General features: G+C 34.7%; 2 protein-coding genes across 2 annotated transcripts; both read left to right on the plus strand.

Moving 5' to 3' along the window:
• Positions 1-309: 309 nt before the first annotated feature.
• On the plus strand, positions 310-1,248 carry LOC122223632 (olfactory receptor 6C2-like). Its single transcript, XM_042944608.1, has one exon. The coding sequence runs from the start codon at positions 310-312 to the stop codon at positions 1,246-1,248; it is 939 nt and encodes a 312-aa protein (XP_042800542.1).
• A 12,381-nt stretch (positions 1,249-13,629) lies between these two features.
• On the plus strand, positions 13,630-14,604 carry LOC122225408 (olfactory receptor 6C2-like). The gene has a single exon (XM_042948317.1). It carries the CDS (start codon positions 13,630-13,632, stop codon positions 14,602-14,604), a length of 975 nt encoding a protein of 324 aa, XP_042804251.1.
• Positions 14,605-19,800: the final 5,196 nt, after the last annotated feature.

Raw genomic sequence — 19,800 nt, forward strand, 5'->3', positions numbered from 1 at the left:
ACCTGTAGGGAAAATCAAATCCTAGGTCTAACTAAAATAAGATATAAATTGTGAATAAAATGTAATGATAAGGAAGCACCCACAATATTTTGGAGTGTAATATCGACTTTTCTGATTTTTTTAAATCTCCCGTGAAATTACCAAAAATACACAATTGTGGAACTTAGGATACCAATGTATTGATAACATTTGTATATAAAACTTTTTTAAGTGCATGTGTTTGTTTGCATAGTTTTTTCTTCCATTAATTACCACTCTGTGCATATCGAATATATCTGAATTCTAAATGCAGATTGAAGTCAGAAGTCAATGATGAGAAACCACACAGTAACAACTTTTATCCTACTGGGACTAACTGATGATCCACAACTGAAGATTATGATTTTCATCTTTCTATTTCTCACCTACATGTTGAGTATAACTGGGAACCTGATAATCATCTCCCTTACTTTCATAGATTCTCACCTTAAAAATGCTATGTACTTTTTCCTACAAAATTTCTCCTTCTTAGAAATCTCATTTACCTCTGCTTGTATTCCCAGATATTTGTACAACTTATCAACAGGAGACAAGACAATCACATATGACAACTGTGTCACTCAAATGTTTTTTACTGATCTTTTTGGTGTAACAGAATTTTTTCTCCTTGCCACCATGTCCTATGATCGGTATGTGGCCATCTGCAAACCCCTGCATTATGTGACCATCATGAACAACAGGGTCTGTAGAAGACTCATCGTTTGGTGCTGGACAACTGGCTTCTTGGTCATAATCCCACCGCTCAGCCTGGGCCTAAATCTGGAATTCTGTGACTCTAATGTTATTGACCATTTTTTCTGTGATGTATCCCCCCTCCTAAAGATATCATGCTCAGAAACATGGCTCATAGAGCAGATGGTCATAGTCTGTGCTGTGTTGACCTTTATTATGACCCTTATATGTGTAGTTCTATCTTACATATACATCATCAAGGCCATTCTACAATTCTCTTCTGCCCACCAAAGAAAAAAGGCATTTTCTACATGTTCTTCCCACATGATTGTGGTCTCCATCACCTATGGAAGTTGCATTTTCATCTATGTTAAGCCTTCAGCAAAGGAATTAGTGGCTAGTAACAAGGGTGTGGTAGTCCTCATTACATCCATTGCTCCTATGCTGAACCCCTTCATTTACACCTTGAGAAACAAGCAAGTAAAACAAGCTCTCAAAGACTCAATCAAGAGAATTGCATTATTCTCAAAGAAGTAATGGAATTTGCTAATGTAGAGAAATCATGTTTTCATAAAAAGTATACTCCTTTAAATACTACGTGGCAATGAGAAAAAATGAAATATGGCCTTTTGTAGCAACATGGATGGAACTGGAGAGTGTGATGCTAAGTGAAATAAGCCATACAGAGAAAGACAGATACCATATGGTTACACTCTTATGTGGATCCTGAGAAACATAACAGAAACCCATGGGGGAGGGGAAGGAAAAAAAAAAAAAAAAGAGGCTAGAGTGGGAGAGAGCCAAAGCATAAGAGACTGTTAAAAACTGAGAACAAACTGAGGGTTGATGGGGGGTGGGAGGGAGGGCAGGGTGGGAGGGAGGGCAGGGTGGGTGATGGGTATTGAGGAGGGCACCTTTTGGGATGAGCACTGGGTGTTGTATGGAAACCAATTTGACAGTAAATTTCATATATTAAAAAATAAAAAATAAATAAATAAAAAAAATAATAAAATAAAATAATCTTTACATGTATTAAAAAAAAAAAAGTATACTCCTTTAGAGTTTTAAGTCATACCTCTCTTGGCAAGGAAACTATTTTAGGAAGCTCTTTTAAAAAGAAACTATAATACATTTCTAAGAAACAAAAGACAGACCTCACATCTTAACAAGACCTTACAAAACTGCAAACAAAATAAGACAAAATAAGCAGAACCAACAAGTTCATTGCATATTTTGGAGAGAGTACTTGTGCTTATTGCCTTTTCCAGTTCTAGCTTTCAAGAGTATTTTTGATGCCAGACACCATTTCAGCCCTGGAGATAGAATAGAAAACCTGAAAATTTCTTGCCCCTAATGCCTTACATTTTAGAACGGATATGTGACCAGTGCATTAAATAAACTATTCACATCACTGTCAACCTAAAATTGACAGGAGGCAATAGTCAAGCCAAAGGGTGTATTTGGGATCAAAAATTTGCAATTCAAGTACACAGATTTGGGCAGCAACCCAAGTAATATCCCGCTAGGCAGCAAAAGTCAGGGGGTTTTAAAACCAAAAAGGGAAGGCTTGTAAAAATTGTCTTCAAAAATTTTGATTGGTGTTGGCAGCAGAAAACTAATCTTGGCTAAACATAACTGATTGCTAAGGCCATCACTAAGTAAAAATCCATTACTATAGCAAGTTACAAATGTTTTTGCAGAGTCCTTGAAGTATTTAGGGTTTGGCCCTGTTCAGAAGTTCCTGGGTCTACCTGGTGAGGATATGCACATAGCCCACCTGCTTAATGGCCTTTCAGATTCATTTTAAAATGCCTTAACATAAATTACTCCATTTTATTTCACCTGTCACAATTACAAACAACAACAAAAATATCTTTAGGCGAAAAAAAAAAGGAAGCTATGACAAATGTTTGTATCTTAATGCAGAAGCTGAATTATAACATGTAGGCTCCTACAATTTTGAATCCTGAAAGCAATCACAGACTAACAGGTTAATTTGAACTAAAAGTGCTAACAGTTCTTAAAAGACAAGTAAATTTGTAGGGAAAATGGTTATATATCTGCCTCTGTATTTGTTTCTATACCTTTATCTATAAATATATACATTGGATCTTGAGATACTAAAATGATTAGGAAGATTGTGAAAACAGGTAAATAACATGAAATGTATCTAAACTAGGCACAGAAATGACCACAACTCAAAGGAAACCTATGAAACCAGTACCTTCATCTATATTAAACAATAAGCACGGAAACAGTGGCCATTAATCAGGGCGTGATAGTTCTCATTGCTTCCTGTATTCGGAACTACTTCCTGAACTCCTTCATTTACAACTTGAGAAATAAGCAAGTATAAAACAAAATTATAATGACATTTCAAGGCACTTGATTGTGATACAGATCAAAAATAAATTTGTATTGATGACACATTGAAACAATATTTTGATATACTTGATTACATAAAAATATACCATTAATTTATTTATAATATGGCTACTAGAAAATTCTGAATTCAATATGTGGCTCACATCACATTTCAACTGGAATGCTTCAGATATTTAAGCAGTGCTGGTTAGTAGTGGACTCAGAATTTAAATTCTGTTAATTAGACCCAAAATTCTGTTTTTGATTCAAGGAAGCCTCACCAGAGAAACACTTTCAGCAAAAAGGTATTTTCAAGAAAATAGGTAACTATGTTCCGTAAATTTCTCTCACAGTTTTTACAAATTAAGGTTAATGGCCTATCTGAAATTGGTTTTTTTCAATGGTTTGAGATAGGAAACTATTTTTTTCCATAAGAATATTAAATAACAATTATTTCTTGAAAAAATTGCCCTTTTCTCCTTGCATTCAGTGACAATTTTGTCATAATCAATCGTTATGTGAGTGAATCTTTTTCAGGTTTCATCATTTTTAACTCCATTGATATGCTTATCTCTGAATCAATAATATAATAATCTGTGTATAGTAGCTTTATAATAAGTTTTCATATTGAGTAGTGTAATTCAAACTGTCTTCTACTTCCTCAAGTTTACCTTGCTCTTATCAACCCTTTGTTTCTCATAAAACTTTACAAACCTTGGCAATTTCTACAATTAAAAAATTCTCTTCAGTGATTTTAAGATTGCTTTGAACCGGGAACCGGTAGGTCAATTTGGGGGAAATTAATATCTTTATAACATTGAGAATTCTAATACATTAAAACATGGTATAGGCCAGTCCCAACTGTATATTTAATTACTTTCAAAAATACTTCGGTTTTAAGTGTATAGAGGCTTTACACATCATTGACAGAAATATTATTGGCATTTCTGGGGTGCTTGGATGGCTCAGTCAGTTGAGCATCTGACTTCAGCTCAGGTCATGATCCAACAGTTCCTGGGGTCAAGCCCCACATGGGGCTCACACTAACAGTGTGGCGCCTCTTGGGATTCTCTGTCTCTCCTCTCTCCCTGCCCTTCTCCACTCGTGTTTTCTCCCTCTCTCAAAAATAAATTTACTTAAAAAAAAATAACCAAAGGCTAAATTTTTTAAAAAGGAAATATTACTGGTATTTTGATAGATTCATTCCTCAGCATTTGATAATATGTGGTTATTTTACATGAATTTTTAAAATTTTTATTTTCTAATTGTTGCTAGTATTAGAGATAACTATTGTTTTTGAATATTGATTTTTGTCTAGCAACCTTCACAAATTTACCTGTAAGGTCTTTTAAATATGTCAACACATAATCAAATCATAGGCAAATAATGACAAGTTACTATATTTATTTTTCTTTATTGCCTGTCTAGGCTCCCTAATACAATGATAAATAGCAATAGAGTGGACATCCTGTCATATTCATCAACTAAACAGAAAAGTTTTCAATATTCAAAATAATACATGTAGGAATAAATTTAAGCAAGGAGGTGAAAGATCTGTACTCTGAAAACTATAAAAAACTCTGATGGAAGAAAGTGAAGATGACACAAATAAATGGAAAACTATATCATGCTCATAGATTGGAAAACTTAATATTGTTAAAATGTCCATACTACCCAAAGCAATCTACAGATTAGATGTAATACCCATTAAAATACCAATGGCATTTTTCAGAACTAGAACCAAGAATCCTAAAATTTGTATGGAACCACAAAAGCCCCCAAGTAGCCAAAGCAATCTTGACAAAAAAAAAAAAAGGAAGAAAGAAAGAACAAAGCTGGAGGTATCAAACGCCCTGATTTCAAACTACATTACAAAGTTCTAATAATCAAAATAAGGTGGTACTGGCATGAAAACAGACACAAAGATCAATGGAATACAATAGAAAGCCCAGAAATAAACCCACACACATGGTTAATCAATCTATGACAAAGAGGCAAAAATATACTAGGGAAAAGATAGTCTTCATTAAATGGTGTTGGGAAAACTAGAGAGCATGTGCCAAAAAAAAAAGAAAAAGAAAAAAGAAACTTGACCACTATCTTACACCAATTCCAAAACTAAATGCAAAATGGATTTAAGACTTAAATGTAAGATATAAAATCATACAACTCCTAGAGGAAAACTCCTGATATTGGTCTCAGCAACATTTCTGGGGGGGAGACCAGTCTTCTCAGGCAATAGCAACAAAAACTGAAATAAACAAATGGGATTACATCAAACTAAAAAGCTTCTGCATGGTGAGGGAAACCATCAACAAAACAAAAAGGCAACCTACTGAATGGGAGAAAATATTTGCAAACCATACATCTGATAAGGGGGTAATATCTAAAATATATAACAAACTTACACAACTTAATATCAAAAAAAATAACCCTGTCAAAAAACGGACAGAGAACTTGAATAGACATTTTTCCAAAGACATACAGATGGCCAAAGACACATGCTCAACTTCACCAATTATCAGGGAAATGCAAACCAAAACCACATGAGATTATTACCTCATACCACTCAGGTTGCCTATCATTATCAAAAAGACAAAAAGTACCAACTGTTTGTGAGAATGTAGAGAAAAGGGAATTCTTGTACACTGTTGGTGGAAATGTAAATTGGTCTGGCTGCTTTGGAAAACAGTATGCAGGTTCCTCAAAATATTAAAAATACAACTACCACATGATTCAGCAATTTTCCTTCTGGTTATTTGTCTGAAGAAAACAAAAACACCAATTTAAAGAAACAAATACTGCACGCCTATGTTTACTGCAGCATTGTTTACAACAGCCAAGACATGGAAGCAAGCTAAGTGTTCATCTATACAATTATTATATACACATATTCACTTAATATATACTATATATATTATAAATAATATCTATAATGGAATATTAGCCAGCCATGAAAAAGAATGAAATCTTGCCATTTGTGACAACATAGACGGACCTAGAGGGTATTATAAAACAGGAAATAAGAAAGACAGAGGAAGACAAATACTGTATGATTTCACTTATATGTGAAATCTAAAAAACAAAATAAATGGGGGTGCCTGGGTGGCTCGATCGGTTAAGCATCTAACTCTTGTTTTGGCTTGGGTCATGATCTTGCAGAGAGGGGATCAAGCCCTACATTGGGCTCCTCACTGAACATGGAGACTTCTTGGGATTCTCTTTCTCTCTCTCCCTCTGCCCCTCTCCCCCACTCATGTGCTCTTTCTCTCTGTAAAATAAAAATAATAAACAAATAAAAAACAAAATAATGAACAAAAAACCAAAACAGACTAACAGATACAGGAAACTATTGTTTACTATAGGGGTGGGGGGTTGGGTGACAGGTGAAATTGGGTGAAGGAAATTAAGAGGTACAAATTTCCAGTAATAAAATAAGTCATGGGAATGTAATGTACAGCATAGGGAATATAGCCAATAATATTGTAATAAATTTGTATGGTAGCTAGACTTATCATGGGTATCATTTTATATGTGTAAGAATATTGAATCACTATGATATATATCTAAAAATAACAGGATATTGTATGTCAATTATACTTCAATAAAAAAATAAATAACATGTTTTCTAGATCCCCTTCATCAAACAAATTTTGTTTCCGTTCCTACTTTGCTGAGAATACTTAATAACGAATGAGAACTGCAGTTTATCAAATGTTTTTCCTGTATTGAGATGACCTTATTTTTCCCTTTTATTCCACTAATGTGGTAGATTATATTTATTTTCAATGGTTAAACCAACCTAAAATTTCTGTAACAAACCTCACATTATGGTTATATGTATCCTTTTCTGTATAATACTCTATTTAACTTGATAATTTATATTTAAGGATTTTTATGATTATTATGAAATAAAATCAACCTGTAATTTAACTTCTTGCAAAATCCCTTCCAATTTTGGCATGAAAGTTATAATGCCCCCATAACCAAGTTGAACATTATCCTTCCTCTTACTTTTCTCTGTATTGGTTTATAGAAAATCAGTATAATTTTTTCTTTAATTTTTTGGAATAATTTACTACTGAAGCCATTTGCCCCTGAATTTTCTTTGTGAGAATATTACTAATTATGGATTCAATAATTTTGCCTTATATTGGAATATTTTTTTTTTCCTGTCTCATGTTTTCAGTTGTTTTAACAGAAATTAATAGGTTTATTTTATGTAAACTATTTTATTGGCCAAATGTTCTTTATGATGTACTTAATTATTCTTTTAATAATTGTTACATCTTATTGATGTTCCTGTTTTTCACTGTCACTTTGGATAATTTCCATTTTTTTCTCTTTCCCTTCTTGACTATACCTACAAGAAGTTTATCTTTTTTAAAAAAAACCATTTTGTAGTTGTGTTTGTCTTATATTTATTCTCTATATAACTGATCTAAACTATTATTATGTTTCCCTTCTGTTTATTTTGTTTTAGTTTGTTCTTCTTGGGGTCTCTTAAAATGAATGCTTAGGTCACTGGTTTTTCAATATATTAAATTTTCTAAATTATATATTTAAAATAAAATTTCCCTCTAAACAATGCTCTTGCTATATTGCACAAATTTTTTTTTAATTTTTTTAACGTTTATTCATTTTTGAGAGACAGAGACAGAGTATAAGCAGTGGGGGGGTGGGGGGGGGTGCAGAGAGAGAGGAAGACACAGAATCCGAAGCAGGCTCCAGGCTCTGAGCTGTCAGCACAGAGCCCCTTGCGGGGCTCAAACCCACAAACCGCGAGATCATGACCTGAGCTGAAGTTGGCCGCCTAACCGACTGAGCCACCCAGGCACCCCATATTGCACAAATTTTGATATGTCATGTATTATTGTAAGATGAAAGAAAACTTACCATTACAATCCACATCTCAAGAAATTACTAGAGCATATACTATAAGTTTTTTTTTTTTTTTTAAGTGCACAGGATTAATACAAGGAAATACTATGAAAAATGAAAAGCAGTAGCGAATGAGCAAACCAGGTGTTTATTGTGATAATAAAGTATACGTATCTTGGGGCACCTGGGGGGCTCAACTTGTTAAGTGTCCAACTCGATTTTGGCTCAAGTCATGATCTCACTGTTCATGAACTCAAGCCCCGCCTCCAGTTCTGCACTGAGCATCTAGCCTGCTTGAGATTCTCTCTCTCCCTTTCTCTCTGCCCCTCCCCCACTGACACACATGCTCTCTCTCTCCCTTTCAGAATAAACTTTTTAAAAAAGTATTTTGATGTGAAAACTATATATGACATGAACAATTAAGTTTATTGTGAAAAGAAAATAAATCTTTACATTAATTAAAAGAAAACTATCTTTACATGAATCTACATACGATCACATCTAAAGAAGTGCCAAAACGTGAAGATGGAAATAGTATTTTTATTTTTTGAATATGCATATATATATAGTTCCTTAAAATACGAAAAAGAATTAGTTGTTTTGTGTTTTCTAATATTTTCCTGTTTTATCCTTTTTAACGATTGAGAAAATTTGATTAATGGGATAGAGTTGGTGATCTTCATCTTTCTATACATTTTAGGGCAGAAATTCAGGAAAAGAAGCCTACTTCTTGACTATCTGGTTTTTTACTGTTGTTATGTTGACCTTTGCCTGTTGCTATTGTTGGCTTTGTATCTCTGAGGACCCTGCCCTCACTGCTGCATCTTTTAGGATTTTTGCCCAAATTCATTACAAAGGCTAATTAGTGATGTTTGATCGTGGGTCACCAAGGACTCAGTTGTGTACTACTTAGTTTGAAGTTTAGCAAATAAATCAAATACAAATTTTAATACTGTAAAAGCCTCTTATCCTTTCCAGAGAAGTCATAATAACAATGACTTCAAAGCAAGTGGGGGAAATATTTTAACATTTTACTCTCAACCAAGAGAGAGCTAGACAATATTTCCTAGGCATAAAGGGGACCAAAATTCTTGGTCTGAAAATCTTCTCAGTGTGTTGAAAATGAAAAAACCCAAGGAGTTCTAAGCCTTCCCAAAGCATCAGAGTAAGTATAGTCATAAGCTGAGAACCAAGTAAATTCCACAGAAACCTTTTCTAATAGATCCTCTTCATCAAAGTAGCCTTTAGGACTCATTGTTAAGCAACCAACTGAAGCTATTATTAACTCTCAGAGGGTAAGTAAAATGGCCATTTTTTTTTAACGTTTATTTATTTTTGAGACAGAGAGAGACAGAGCATGAAGGGGGGAAGGGCAGAGAGAGAGGGAGACACAGAATCAGAAGCAGGCTCCAGGCTCTGAGCCATCAGCCCAGAGCCCGATGCGGGGCTCGAACCCACGGACCGTGAGATTGTGACCCGAGCTGAAGTCGGACGCTTAACCGACTGAGCCACCCAGGCGCCCCAATGGCCATTTAATTTACTTTCATCTTTGATAAATCTGCATGTCACTTTTCTGAGAAGCAAATGACGTGGTTTACCAAAATCAGATGTAATATTTGAATTATTATATAAAGACCCACATATCTTTCTGACATATATTTTTAATGCTGCTTTTTGTAGTTTACATAAAGATAATATGCGGTGAAGTTATCTCTGCCACACACTCATTTTGCTCTTTAAAGAGAAACTATGTCTACATTAAAATCACTGATATGACAATTTATATAATAATATGGACAAAGTTAGTTATCCTAGCACTTTTTTGAAGTACAAAAGTCTTTGAAAGATGAAAACTACTTTCTTAAACCTTGACTCTTAAAAACAGCATTAAGGAATGGAATAAATGAAAAAATATTTTGGAACAAGGGCTACCGCCTGGAGGGTGCAAGGAAGAGTATGTTAGTTACCATGTAAAGCTTTAGGAGTCACTGGAGTGAGAAATAATGGATTAAGGACATTAGGAAGGCTAAAAAGAGTATCTTTTCACTTAATTATTTATTGTAGTTATTATAGTGTGTCCCTTCAGTTCCTAGGAATATCAAATCTCTTCAAAAAAAGTCAATGTCATCTCTTCTTTCCAATGACAGGGATAGTAAACCTTGGGGGTTAATTGTGGAAAGTGCACATACAGTGAGGATGATTCTGCCCAAATCTCTGGAGAAAGTAAATATTTTATGGAACAAATGACAGTCAATCACAACACAAGTTGATTGATTTTTACCAGGATATTGAAAAGCATATTGCTTTCTATTCATTTTTATAAGAAATACTCAAATCCTGGAGATACCAGCTCAAAACTAACATATATATGTGTGTGTGTGTGTGTGTGTGTGTGTGTGTGTGTGTGTGTGTATATATATGTAAAACAATATGTGTGTGTGTGTGTATATATATATATATATATATATATATATATATATATATATAAAACAAAGTTTATAGCTGAGGAAAAACTATAGAACTATGAAGCCAATGCAAACATTAGAGTTTTTAAACTCCAGTTTTAAAATATGAAAATATGCACTAAAGAGACATAAATGGAAAATTTAGGGGGAGAAATCTTTATCTGCAGAAGAATGAAAGTCTTAAATGGAAGCTGAAGGGGTGAATATTTCACGGTGTAAACTGTATGAATTAAGACCCAATGGCACCACAACTTTTATAAAACAAAAGTGTCAATAATCTTGAAAAAAAAGCGTTTGATGCAATGTAGTAATTTTAGCATGGATATAATTAAACAGTCACGGAGTGAGTTGAAAGAAACTAATACAAAGTTTATAGATGATACCTTGGTAAAAAAAGCTGCTTTTCACAGACATTTTAACCTTTGTAGAAAACAAAGAGATACATAAGAGTGTTGGAAATTTATTTAAAATTTGTGGTACATTCATAAAGCTATTGAAATATAGGTAAATTTTTGAAATAACTTACAAAAATGAAGACGTATTTAAAATTTGGAGTTACAGAAATAAAATAGATTGAAATTAAATAGAATTAAGTGCATTTATATCATAGAAATGTAAAAATATTTATAATATATTTTAATATAAAAAGTTTGTGAAAATTATTCAAATATGTAAATTCCTTGCCCTCCAGTTTCAATATCTTATTGACAGATTCTTCAAGAAAGCAAAACAGATACCAAGAAAAATACAACTATTTATCTGTTTGACAGCTAAAGCAAGGAAGAGATGTCAGTTAATAGTTTGGCCAGCATGGAAGGTAATAACATAAACAAAGAGATGACAGTTTCATGGTATGCATGACTTCATCAAAAAAAAAAAAAAAAAAAAACTTCCAATTCAAAAAAAAAATCCTCAATGTTAAATACTAGGACATATAAAATTTACAAGATGAAACCCAAATATGACAGAAGATAGCTTTGAATATGTAGCCAAATGATAAGATATATATGTATTTATACAACAATGTCTCACCATTGACTATAAATCTAGGATTGTTAGTTTTGATAGCTATCCCATTAAAAAGACAACAACCCCAGGCCAGGGTACCTGAGTGGCTCAGTGGGTTAAGCATCCAACTTCAGCTCAGGGCATGATCTTGTGGTTGGTGAGTTTGACTCCAGCATCAGGCTGGACTCACACTCTCAACTCACACTCTGTCTCTCTCAAAAATAAACAAACATTTTAAAAATCTGGAAAAAAAGGCAACAGTCCCTGACTTCAACAAACTTACTTTCTCACCATAAGTGCTAACATGGAAGTAACAATTATGTGTTATGGGAGCACAAATAAGGGTCAATTAACACAGAGTTTAGAAGACTTCTCAGTAGAAGTGATGCTGCAAGTGAAAATCACAAATAAATAGTTGAACCTGGGTAGTTTTAGAGGCTGGGAAGTAAAGACATAGTGTAGAAGGAGAAAGGTGGGGAGTGGAGGGTAGATAGATAATCAACGTAAAGTGCTTATCACAAGACCTATCACATAGTAAATCCTCAGTAAATATAATCTATTCTTCTTACAATAAGGAATGTGGAGAAAGATGAGTTACACAGAGCATAATCCCACTTAGGATTTTGTGGTTTTGAGTTCATGTCACATGAATTATATACAGGAGTACAAAAAATAACAGCTGATATACATAAAGCTCATACCATGCATCAGACTTTATTATAAATTTATTATCTCTTCTAATCACTTTAACTGTATATGGTAGATACTCTTTTTTTTGTTGTTATTTATTTTTGAGAGACAGAGCAAGCAGTGGAGGGACAGAGAGAGAGAGCGAGGATCCCAAGCAGACTCCACACTGTCAGCTCAGAGCCCAACATAGGGCTCCAACTTATGAACTGTGAAATCATGACCTGAGCTGAAATCAAGTGTTGGTTGCCTAAACAACTGGGCTGCCCAGGTGCCCCATGGTAGATACTCTTATTATCTCAATTTTATAAAGAACTGAAGGCATGAGAAGTTGGGAAAATTGTCCAAGGTCATACAGACAGACAGGAAAGGCAGATATTGAATGATAGAGATCTTGCTACATACAGAAGGTGTGCTCTTAATCAGCATGATGCTGCCACTACAGCTAAGGAAGAGAGTAAAGACAGGTGTGTGAAGAGTATATTTAGTATTTTATTTTTTTAATATTTGTTTATTTTTGAGAGAGCACAAGCGGGGGAGGGGCAGAGAGAGAGGGAGACACAGAATCAGAAGCAGGCTCCAGGCTCTGAGCTGTCAACACAGAGCCCGATGCGGGGCTCAAACTCACAAACTGTGAGATCATGACCTGATCAGAAGTCAGACGCTTAACTGACTGAGCCACCCAGGCACCCCAGTATTTTAAATTTGATTTTGAACTTAGTGATAATGATAACAAGGCATTAGAGTGTTTGCCATACTTAACTAAGCAGACCAAAATATGTTTTTTTTTCCAGCTGTATATCATTGGGCCAAACGTTTCTTCACATGTAGCAAATAAATTGTGCATTAAAATACTCTCTGTATCATGTATCCAGTGGACACTGAGTGTAAATTTTATACTACCAGAGAAACATAAGAGTCAGAGGAGTGACCCAACAACGTGTAATATGCATGTTAAAACACAAAACAAAACAGACATATGCTTGGTTATTGTGGCAACAAGCCACAGATGGATCAGCAATGCCTGATGGAACCACGATTGGTTGTTATACATTTAAATTTTGTCATGAGCAAATCCTCAAGAAAAGACATAAAGCAAATTTTAAATTTAAATATTCACTTTTGAAATAAAGAAGAAATGTCAGATATAAGAGGAAATCATAGTTTTGTTCACCTACAATATGGGTCATATCTAATTACATGAGAAAATCCATTCTTGGCTATAGATTGAAACTGTAAAAGAAAGCAAAATGAGGTGGCAGAATAATTTTTTTAATGTTTAAAAATCTATCACAAAACTGACAAAATAATAAAATAAAATAAATAAAATAAAATAAAATAAAGGCTTGGGGAGCCAGAGTATTAATATATCAGTTACTAATTTATAGAAGAAACGACATGTTAATTAGTATGCTCTAATAGTCACTGTTTATTCCCATCTAGCTTTGATCCCACTCTATTCAAATAAAATATCTCTAAATTTTACATGAAATTGAATGAAATTCAGTAGTCAATGATGAAAAATCACACAGTAACAATCTTCATCCTATTGGGCCTGACAGATGACCCTCAACTTCAGATTCCGATTTTTATGTTTCTATTTCTCACTTACATATTGAGTATAACTGGGAATCTGACCATCATATCCCTCACTTTAGTAGACTCTCACCTTAAAACACCCATGTACTTTTTCCTACAGAATTTTGCCTTATTAGAAATTTCTTTTACATCTGCTTGTATCCCTAGATATTTATACAACATAGCAACAGGTGACAGGTCAATTACATATAATATTTGTGTTATTCAAGTGTTTTTTACCGATGTTTTTGGAGTAACAGAATTTTTTCTCTTGGCTGCCATGTCTTATGATCGCTATGTGGCCATCTGCAAACCCCTGCAGTATGTAACCATCATGAACAACAGAGTGTGCAAGAGGCTCGTCCTCTGCTGTTGGATGGCTGGCTTGTTGATCATACTCCCACCACTTACTTTGTTCCTCAATTTGAAATTCTGTGATTCAAATGTCATTGATTATTTTTTCTGTGATGCATCTCCAATCTTGAAGATTTCATGTTCAGACACATGGCTCATAGAGCAGTTGGTTATTGTCTGTGCTGTGCTGACCTTCATTCTGACCCTTGTGTGTGTTCTTCAATCTTACATTTATATCATCAAGACCATTCTACAATTCCCCTCTACCCAACAAAGGAAAAGAGCCTTTTCCACCTGTTCTTCTCACATGATTGTGGTTTCCATCACCTATGGAAGCTGTATCTTCATCTATGTCAATCCTTCAGCAAAGGAATCAGTGACTATTAATAAGGGTGTGACAGTGCTAATGACGTCCATAGCTCCCATGTTGAACCCATTCATTTACACTCTGAGAAACAAGCAAGTGAGACAAGCCTTCAGTGATTCTTTCAAAAAAATTGCATTGGTATCGAAAAGTAAGAGAATATTCAAGCCCAGAAATAAAATAACAAGCTAAGCATAAACCATTAAGCTCTAAATCTGTTTGTCTCTTTTTTTTAAGTTAATGAGGGTTTTTTTTTTTGTTTTTTCAAGTTTTTTTGAAATTCAAGTTAGTTAACATACAGTTTAGTAATGATTTTAGGAGAATTTAGGGATTCATCACTTACATACAACACCTAGTGCTCATCACAAGTGCCCTCCTTAATACCCATCTCCCCTCCAGCAAATCTCAGTTTGCTCTCTTACAGTTAAGAGGCTCTTATGGTTTTCCTCCCTCTCTGCTTTTATCTTACTTTTCCTTCCCTTCCCCTATGTTCATCTGTTTTGTTTCTTAAATTCCACATATGAGTGAAATCATATGGTATTTGTCTTTCTCTGACTGACTTATTTCGCTTAGCATAATACACTCTAGTAATCTGGTCTCTATTTAGGTTAACTTTCTCTAACATATAATGCACCCAAAATTAATACCTTTCATCACATGAATTTACTCCTTTAACCTCCTTCCCCTCAAACAAACCCCTTTCAGTGCAAGATCCCAATCAGATAACATGATGACAATTTTCTATTAAATGTAAGCCTGACTTTACTTCTAATCTCACAAACAAAATTGAAATGCAGAAAAATAAAACAAATGCAAACCAAACAAGGAGATACATAGCTTATCTTCTATTTTCTTGGACTTGTAAAAAATAGTTGATTTTAAGTGTTCTCCCAATCTTCCAATCTAACTGTTGCTGGAAACCTTCAACTGATTACATTAAAATTTATTGCGCACCTAGTTCTTGGCAGGCCAAGTTCTAGGCAGGAATTTTTATTTGGTAATATCCCTGAATGTATTTAGCTCACTAATAATCCTATATTACTAATTTTTAAAGCACCAATGGGAGGTCGTGGGCAGGGGGATGGTTTAAATGAGTGATAGGTATTAAGGAGTGCACTTGCTGTGATGAGCCCTGGGTGTTGTATGCCAGTGATGAATCACTAAATTCTACACCTGAAACTAAGATTACACTGTAATTTAACTAACTGGAATTTAAATAAAAACTTGAAAAAGAAAAAAAGTACTACTGGCAAAAAACAATAATGTATAATTGAAAAGTAAAGAAAACCAAAATAAATACACATCCAAATAAATGTGTTTTAAATGGAAGTAGAATTTTATATCTAGGATCCTGGAGTTATTTACACACACACACACACACACACACACACACACACACACACACACACAAAGTGCTGAAAATTTGAAAGTAAAAGATTCATAGATTACACAGAATACATATGTTAAAAGTGAGGAAAAGCGCTTTTCTAAAAGGATATGAAACTGTAAGTGCAATGTCAAATGGTAATTGCAGTTGAGGGATTAAAGAAAAATACTCAATTGCTTAAATATAATATGAATATCAAACTCAAAATGTAGCTAAATTAACCATTAAGTTTAGCATATCATGGAAACAATTCCATAAGAAATCCAGAAAACAAACCATCAATATACCTGAAAAAAAAAGAGACTTGAAAAGGAAGTCCAAATGAAAAGCTGCAATTAAAATAATAAAGTTTTTCTATGAAGTAAATGGCATGTAGATTAGAACACCAGAAAATGTACATCAATTTTTCTTAAAAGAGCTCATAAAACTACTAAGTAAATTTTCATATTGATAAGTTTTCTGCTGGCTTTCTGGCATCCAGGCCTAACGGCCATCCTTTTGGATTCTCTCCTGGTATCTCTAGGACATGGCACTTACAGTTGCCTCTCTTTAAAAATTAAAAAAAAAAAAAGAAAGAAAGAAAAAAAGCTCTCTCCCTTATTCTTCCCTTCTACTTCTACTTTTCATTTAAGTCAATTTAAATGTCTTCCACTTACATGCTGTTTCTTTCTCTCCCACCACTAAAACATACAAACCAAGTCTAGAGAGAAATTGTTTACCTTACCTGCTGCTTTGACCTCAACTTTCTCTTCTATAGCACCAATTTCACCAAAATTTTGTTTATACTGTGTATCTAAAATCACCTATAAAGGCACTTTATTTTTATGCACACTTTATTACATATAAAACCTAGTAAATAAATGATATTGAATACATTACGTTCAAATATACTGAATGAAAAAGCCTCACAACTGAAAAAAATGTTACCTCTTGAAAAGAACTGCTAATTTCTGGCATAAAAAAATCATATGGGTAAAATATGCTACACATTTTTAAAGGAATTTAAAACAAGATTTAACTACCCTGCTACATTTGATTTCTATTTTAAGACATGACAAAAATTAACAAAAGTTGTTGTTTACTGGGAGATCAATTTAGGCTAACTTCACCTATACTACAATATCAATCTATCTGTGTGTTTACTTTAATATACACACACATTTTTTCAATGGATAATCTTTGAAAGAACACTGGAGCTGGTTTTTAATCTTTGTTTCATAGATTGGTAAATTGAGATTTGAGATGTGAGAATATTAAGTAATGTTAATAAGAGTTGAAGCCAGGGTTCAGTCCTTTGTAATGTTATTATAGGTCTGTAATGTCTATATGTTATGGCACTGCCTCTTCAGGATTGTACACATAATCAAAATTACATCAAGGAACATCAAGAAAATTTATTTTCTCTAAAACAGCCAATGTTTAGACCAAGAAAGTGGAAGAAAATCTAAACAAATACAGGCTGAATATTTTATAATTGGATGGAATTACTCAAAATCAAAAATATCGTTATTTGATATAATTTATGATGCTAAAAATTTCAATTACTTATTGAAATGGCACATTGTATCCACTATCTTGCAAAAATGTATAATTTTTACAATATGTAATTGAATTTAAAAAAAAGCTAATCGTTTAATATATAGTAATAAAGAAGAGGCAAAATGTCCCTTAAAATGCAATTCAGAGACTTCCAGGGAAGATGGCAGAATAGGAGGATCCTAAGCTCACCCCACCCCATGGACACACTTAGATAACAGCCACATCAGTACAAATAACCCAGAAAATGACCTGAACACTGGCAGAACAGACTCTCCACAGCTAATGGTAGGGAAGAGGCCATATCAAAAATGGTAGGAAGGGAAGACACTCAGTCAGGAACCAAACTGACCACAAGACTGTCTGTGGGAGGGAAGGACACACAAGCTTATAGAAGGGACAGGGAAGACCCCACGCCATGTATTCCAGGCATGGGGGACCTACAATGGGAAGATGAATCCCCATAACATTTGGCTTTGAAAATCAGAGGGTCATAACTTCATGAGTTTTTATTATCAATGGGGATTACCGCTTGGAACTTTAAAAATCAGCAGGGTTGGCTCTGGGAGAGCAGGAGGGCAATAGGAAACTGAGCCTCTGCCATTAAAGAGACAGAATAACAAACAGCCCCACTGAGATACAGTGTAAAAGCAGCAGTTTCAAAAATGTCTGGGGTGAACTACAAAGAGATTTAATTACTAATCTTGGAATATGTGCTGGAAGGGCAGGGATCTTTAGGAGTCTTCTCCAAAAACAGGAGTGGGCAGGCACCGTTTCCCTTGCCCACCCATCACAGGTACCTGCAGAAACCAGTACAAACACCCTGTACTAGCTTGCTATCAGCATGCCTCACCCTTAAGTTTTCCTACTATCTGCCCCCTCCAACATGACTTTGGCAAGAGTTCAACAAAGCAGATCCAGGCCTCCTCCCACACACCAGCATAAACCTTGCTAACACCATGTACCACACCCTTGCATTCTCCTGAAGACCTGAAGTCCATCCAAAGTGAACCCACAAGTGTGACACTGTGCAAGTAGCTCCAACAGTGGCCATCACCACTCTAAAGTGACTCCTGCCCAGGGAAGAGAAGAAGATGACCACACACACCAGTCCAACTGTGGCCCATCAGAGGGTTAGGGGAAGACATCTGGTACAACTGCAGGCCAGGCCCACCAATGACAGCCCCTCAGGGGACAACACAGGGAGGACATCCTGCAGTTTGGTGTGACCACAACTCTGGCAAATGCCTGGTCTGATCCAACTAAAGTCCAAGGTGGTCACAGACTGGCAGATTAACAATATAGGGACCAAATCTCATTAACAGCAGACAAAGTGAGCCATTTCGGATGACTAGACTGAAGGCAAATGTGGCTCAGCCAGAACAATAGGGCACACGCAATACATATAGTTGACACCTCTGAAGTGCCAGGTTTTGGTGAACAGAGGCAACTGCACTGCAACGCATTATAGGACCTCTTCTTCATAAGGCCACTACTTTCATGAATAGGAGATACAGCTGACTTTCCCAACACATGGAAACAGACCCAGAGAGTTAGACAATGAGGATACAGAAGAATATGTCCCAAATGAAAGAATAGGACAAAATCACGCGAGAAAGATAGATGGAATAGAGATATACAATATGTTGATAGGGAAACTACTGGTAGTTTCACAAGCTCAGCAAAATTAAAGTTCACTGAACTTGAAAAATGAGTGAAGGACCTCAATGAGACCCTCAACAAAGAGATAGAAAATACAAAAAATAACCAAGCAGAGATGAAGAATTCAATAACTAAAATTTAAAAATATACTAGAGGAAATAAATAGTAAACTAGAGGAAGCAGAAGAATGGATCAGCAACCTGAAAGAGTAATGGAAAGCAATCAAGATGAACAGAAGAAAGAAATAAAATTAATTTAAAAATGAGAATATATTAAGGAAAATCATTAAATCCATCAAGCATAATAACATTCACATTCTAAGAATCCCAGAAGGAAGAGAGAAAGAAAAGGGGGCAAAAAAAATTACTTGAAGAATAAAAGATGAAAACTTTCCATATCTGAGGAAGGAAACAGAAATCCAGGAGGCACAGAGAGTGCCCAACAAAATCAACACAAAGTCCACACAAAGACACATACTAAGTAAAATGGCAAAAGGTTGTGATAAAGAATTTTAAAAGCAACAAGAGAAAACAGTTATGTACAAGGGAAACCCCATAAGGCTATCACCTGATTGTTCAGCAGAAACTTTGCAGAGCAGAAGAGAGTGACATGATATATTCGAAGTGCTGAAAGGAAAAAAAAAAAAAAAAACTACAACCAAGAATACTCTAATCCAGCAAGCCTATCTTTCAGAATACAAGAAGAGATAAGAGTTTCCCAGATAAAACTTGATAGAATTCATCACAGCCTTACAAGAAATGTGAAAGGGATTCTTTAAATGCAAAACAAAGACCATGAGCTGG

This window comes from Panthera leo, chromosome B4, assembly GCF_018350215.1.
Source record: "Panthera leo isolate Ple1 chromosome B4, P.leo_Ple1_pat1.1, whole genome shotgun sequence".
Classification (NCBI taxonomy): Eukaryota; Metazoa; Chordata; class Mammalia; order Carnivora; family Felidae; genus Panthera; species Panthera leo.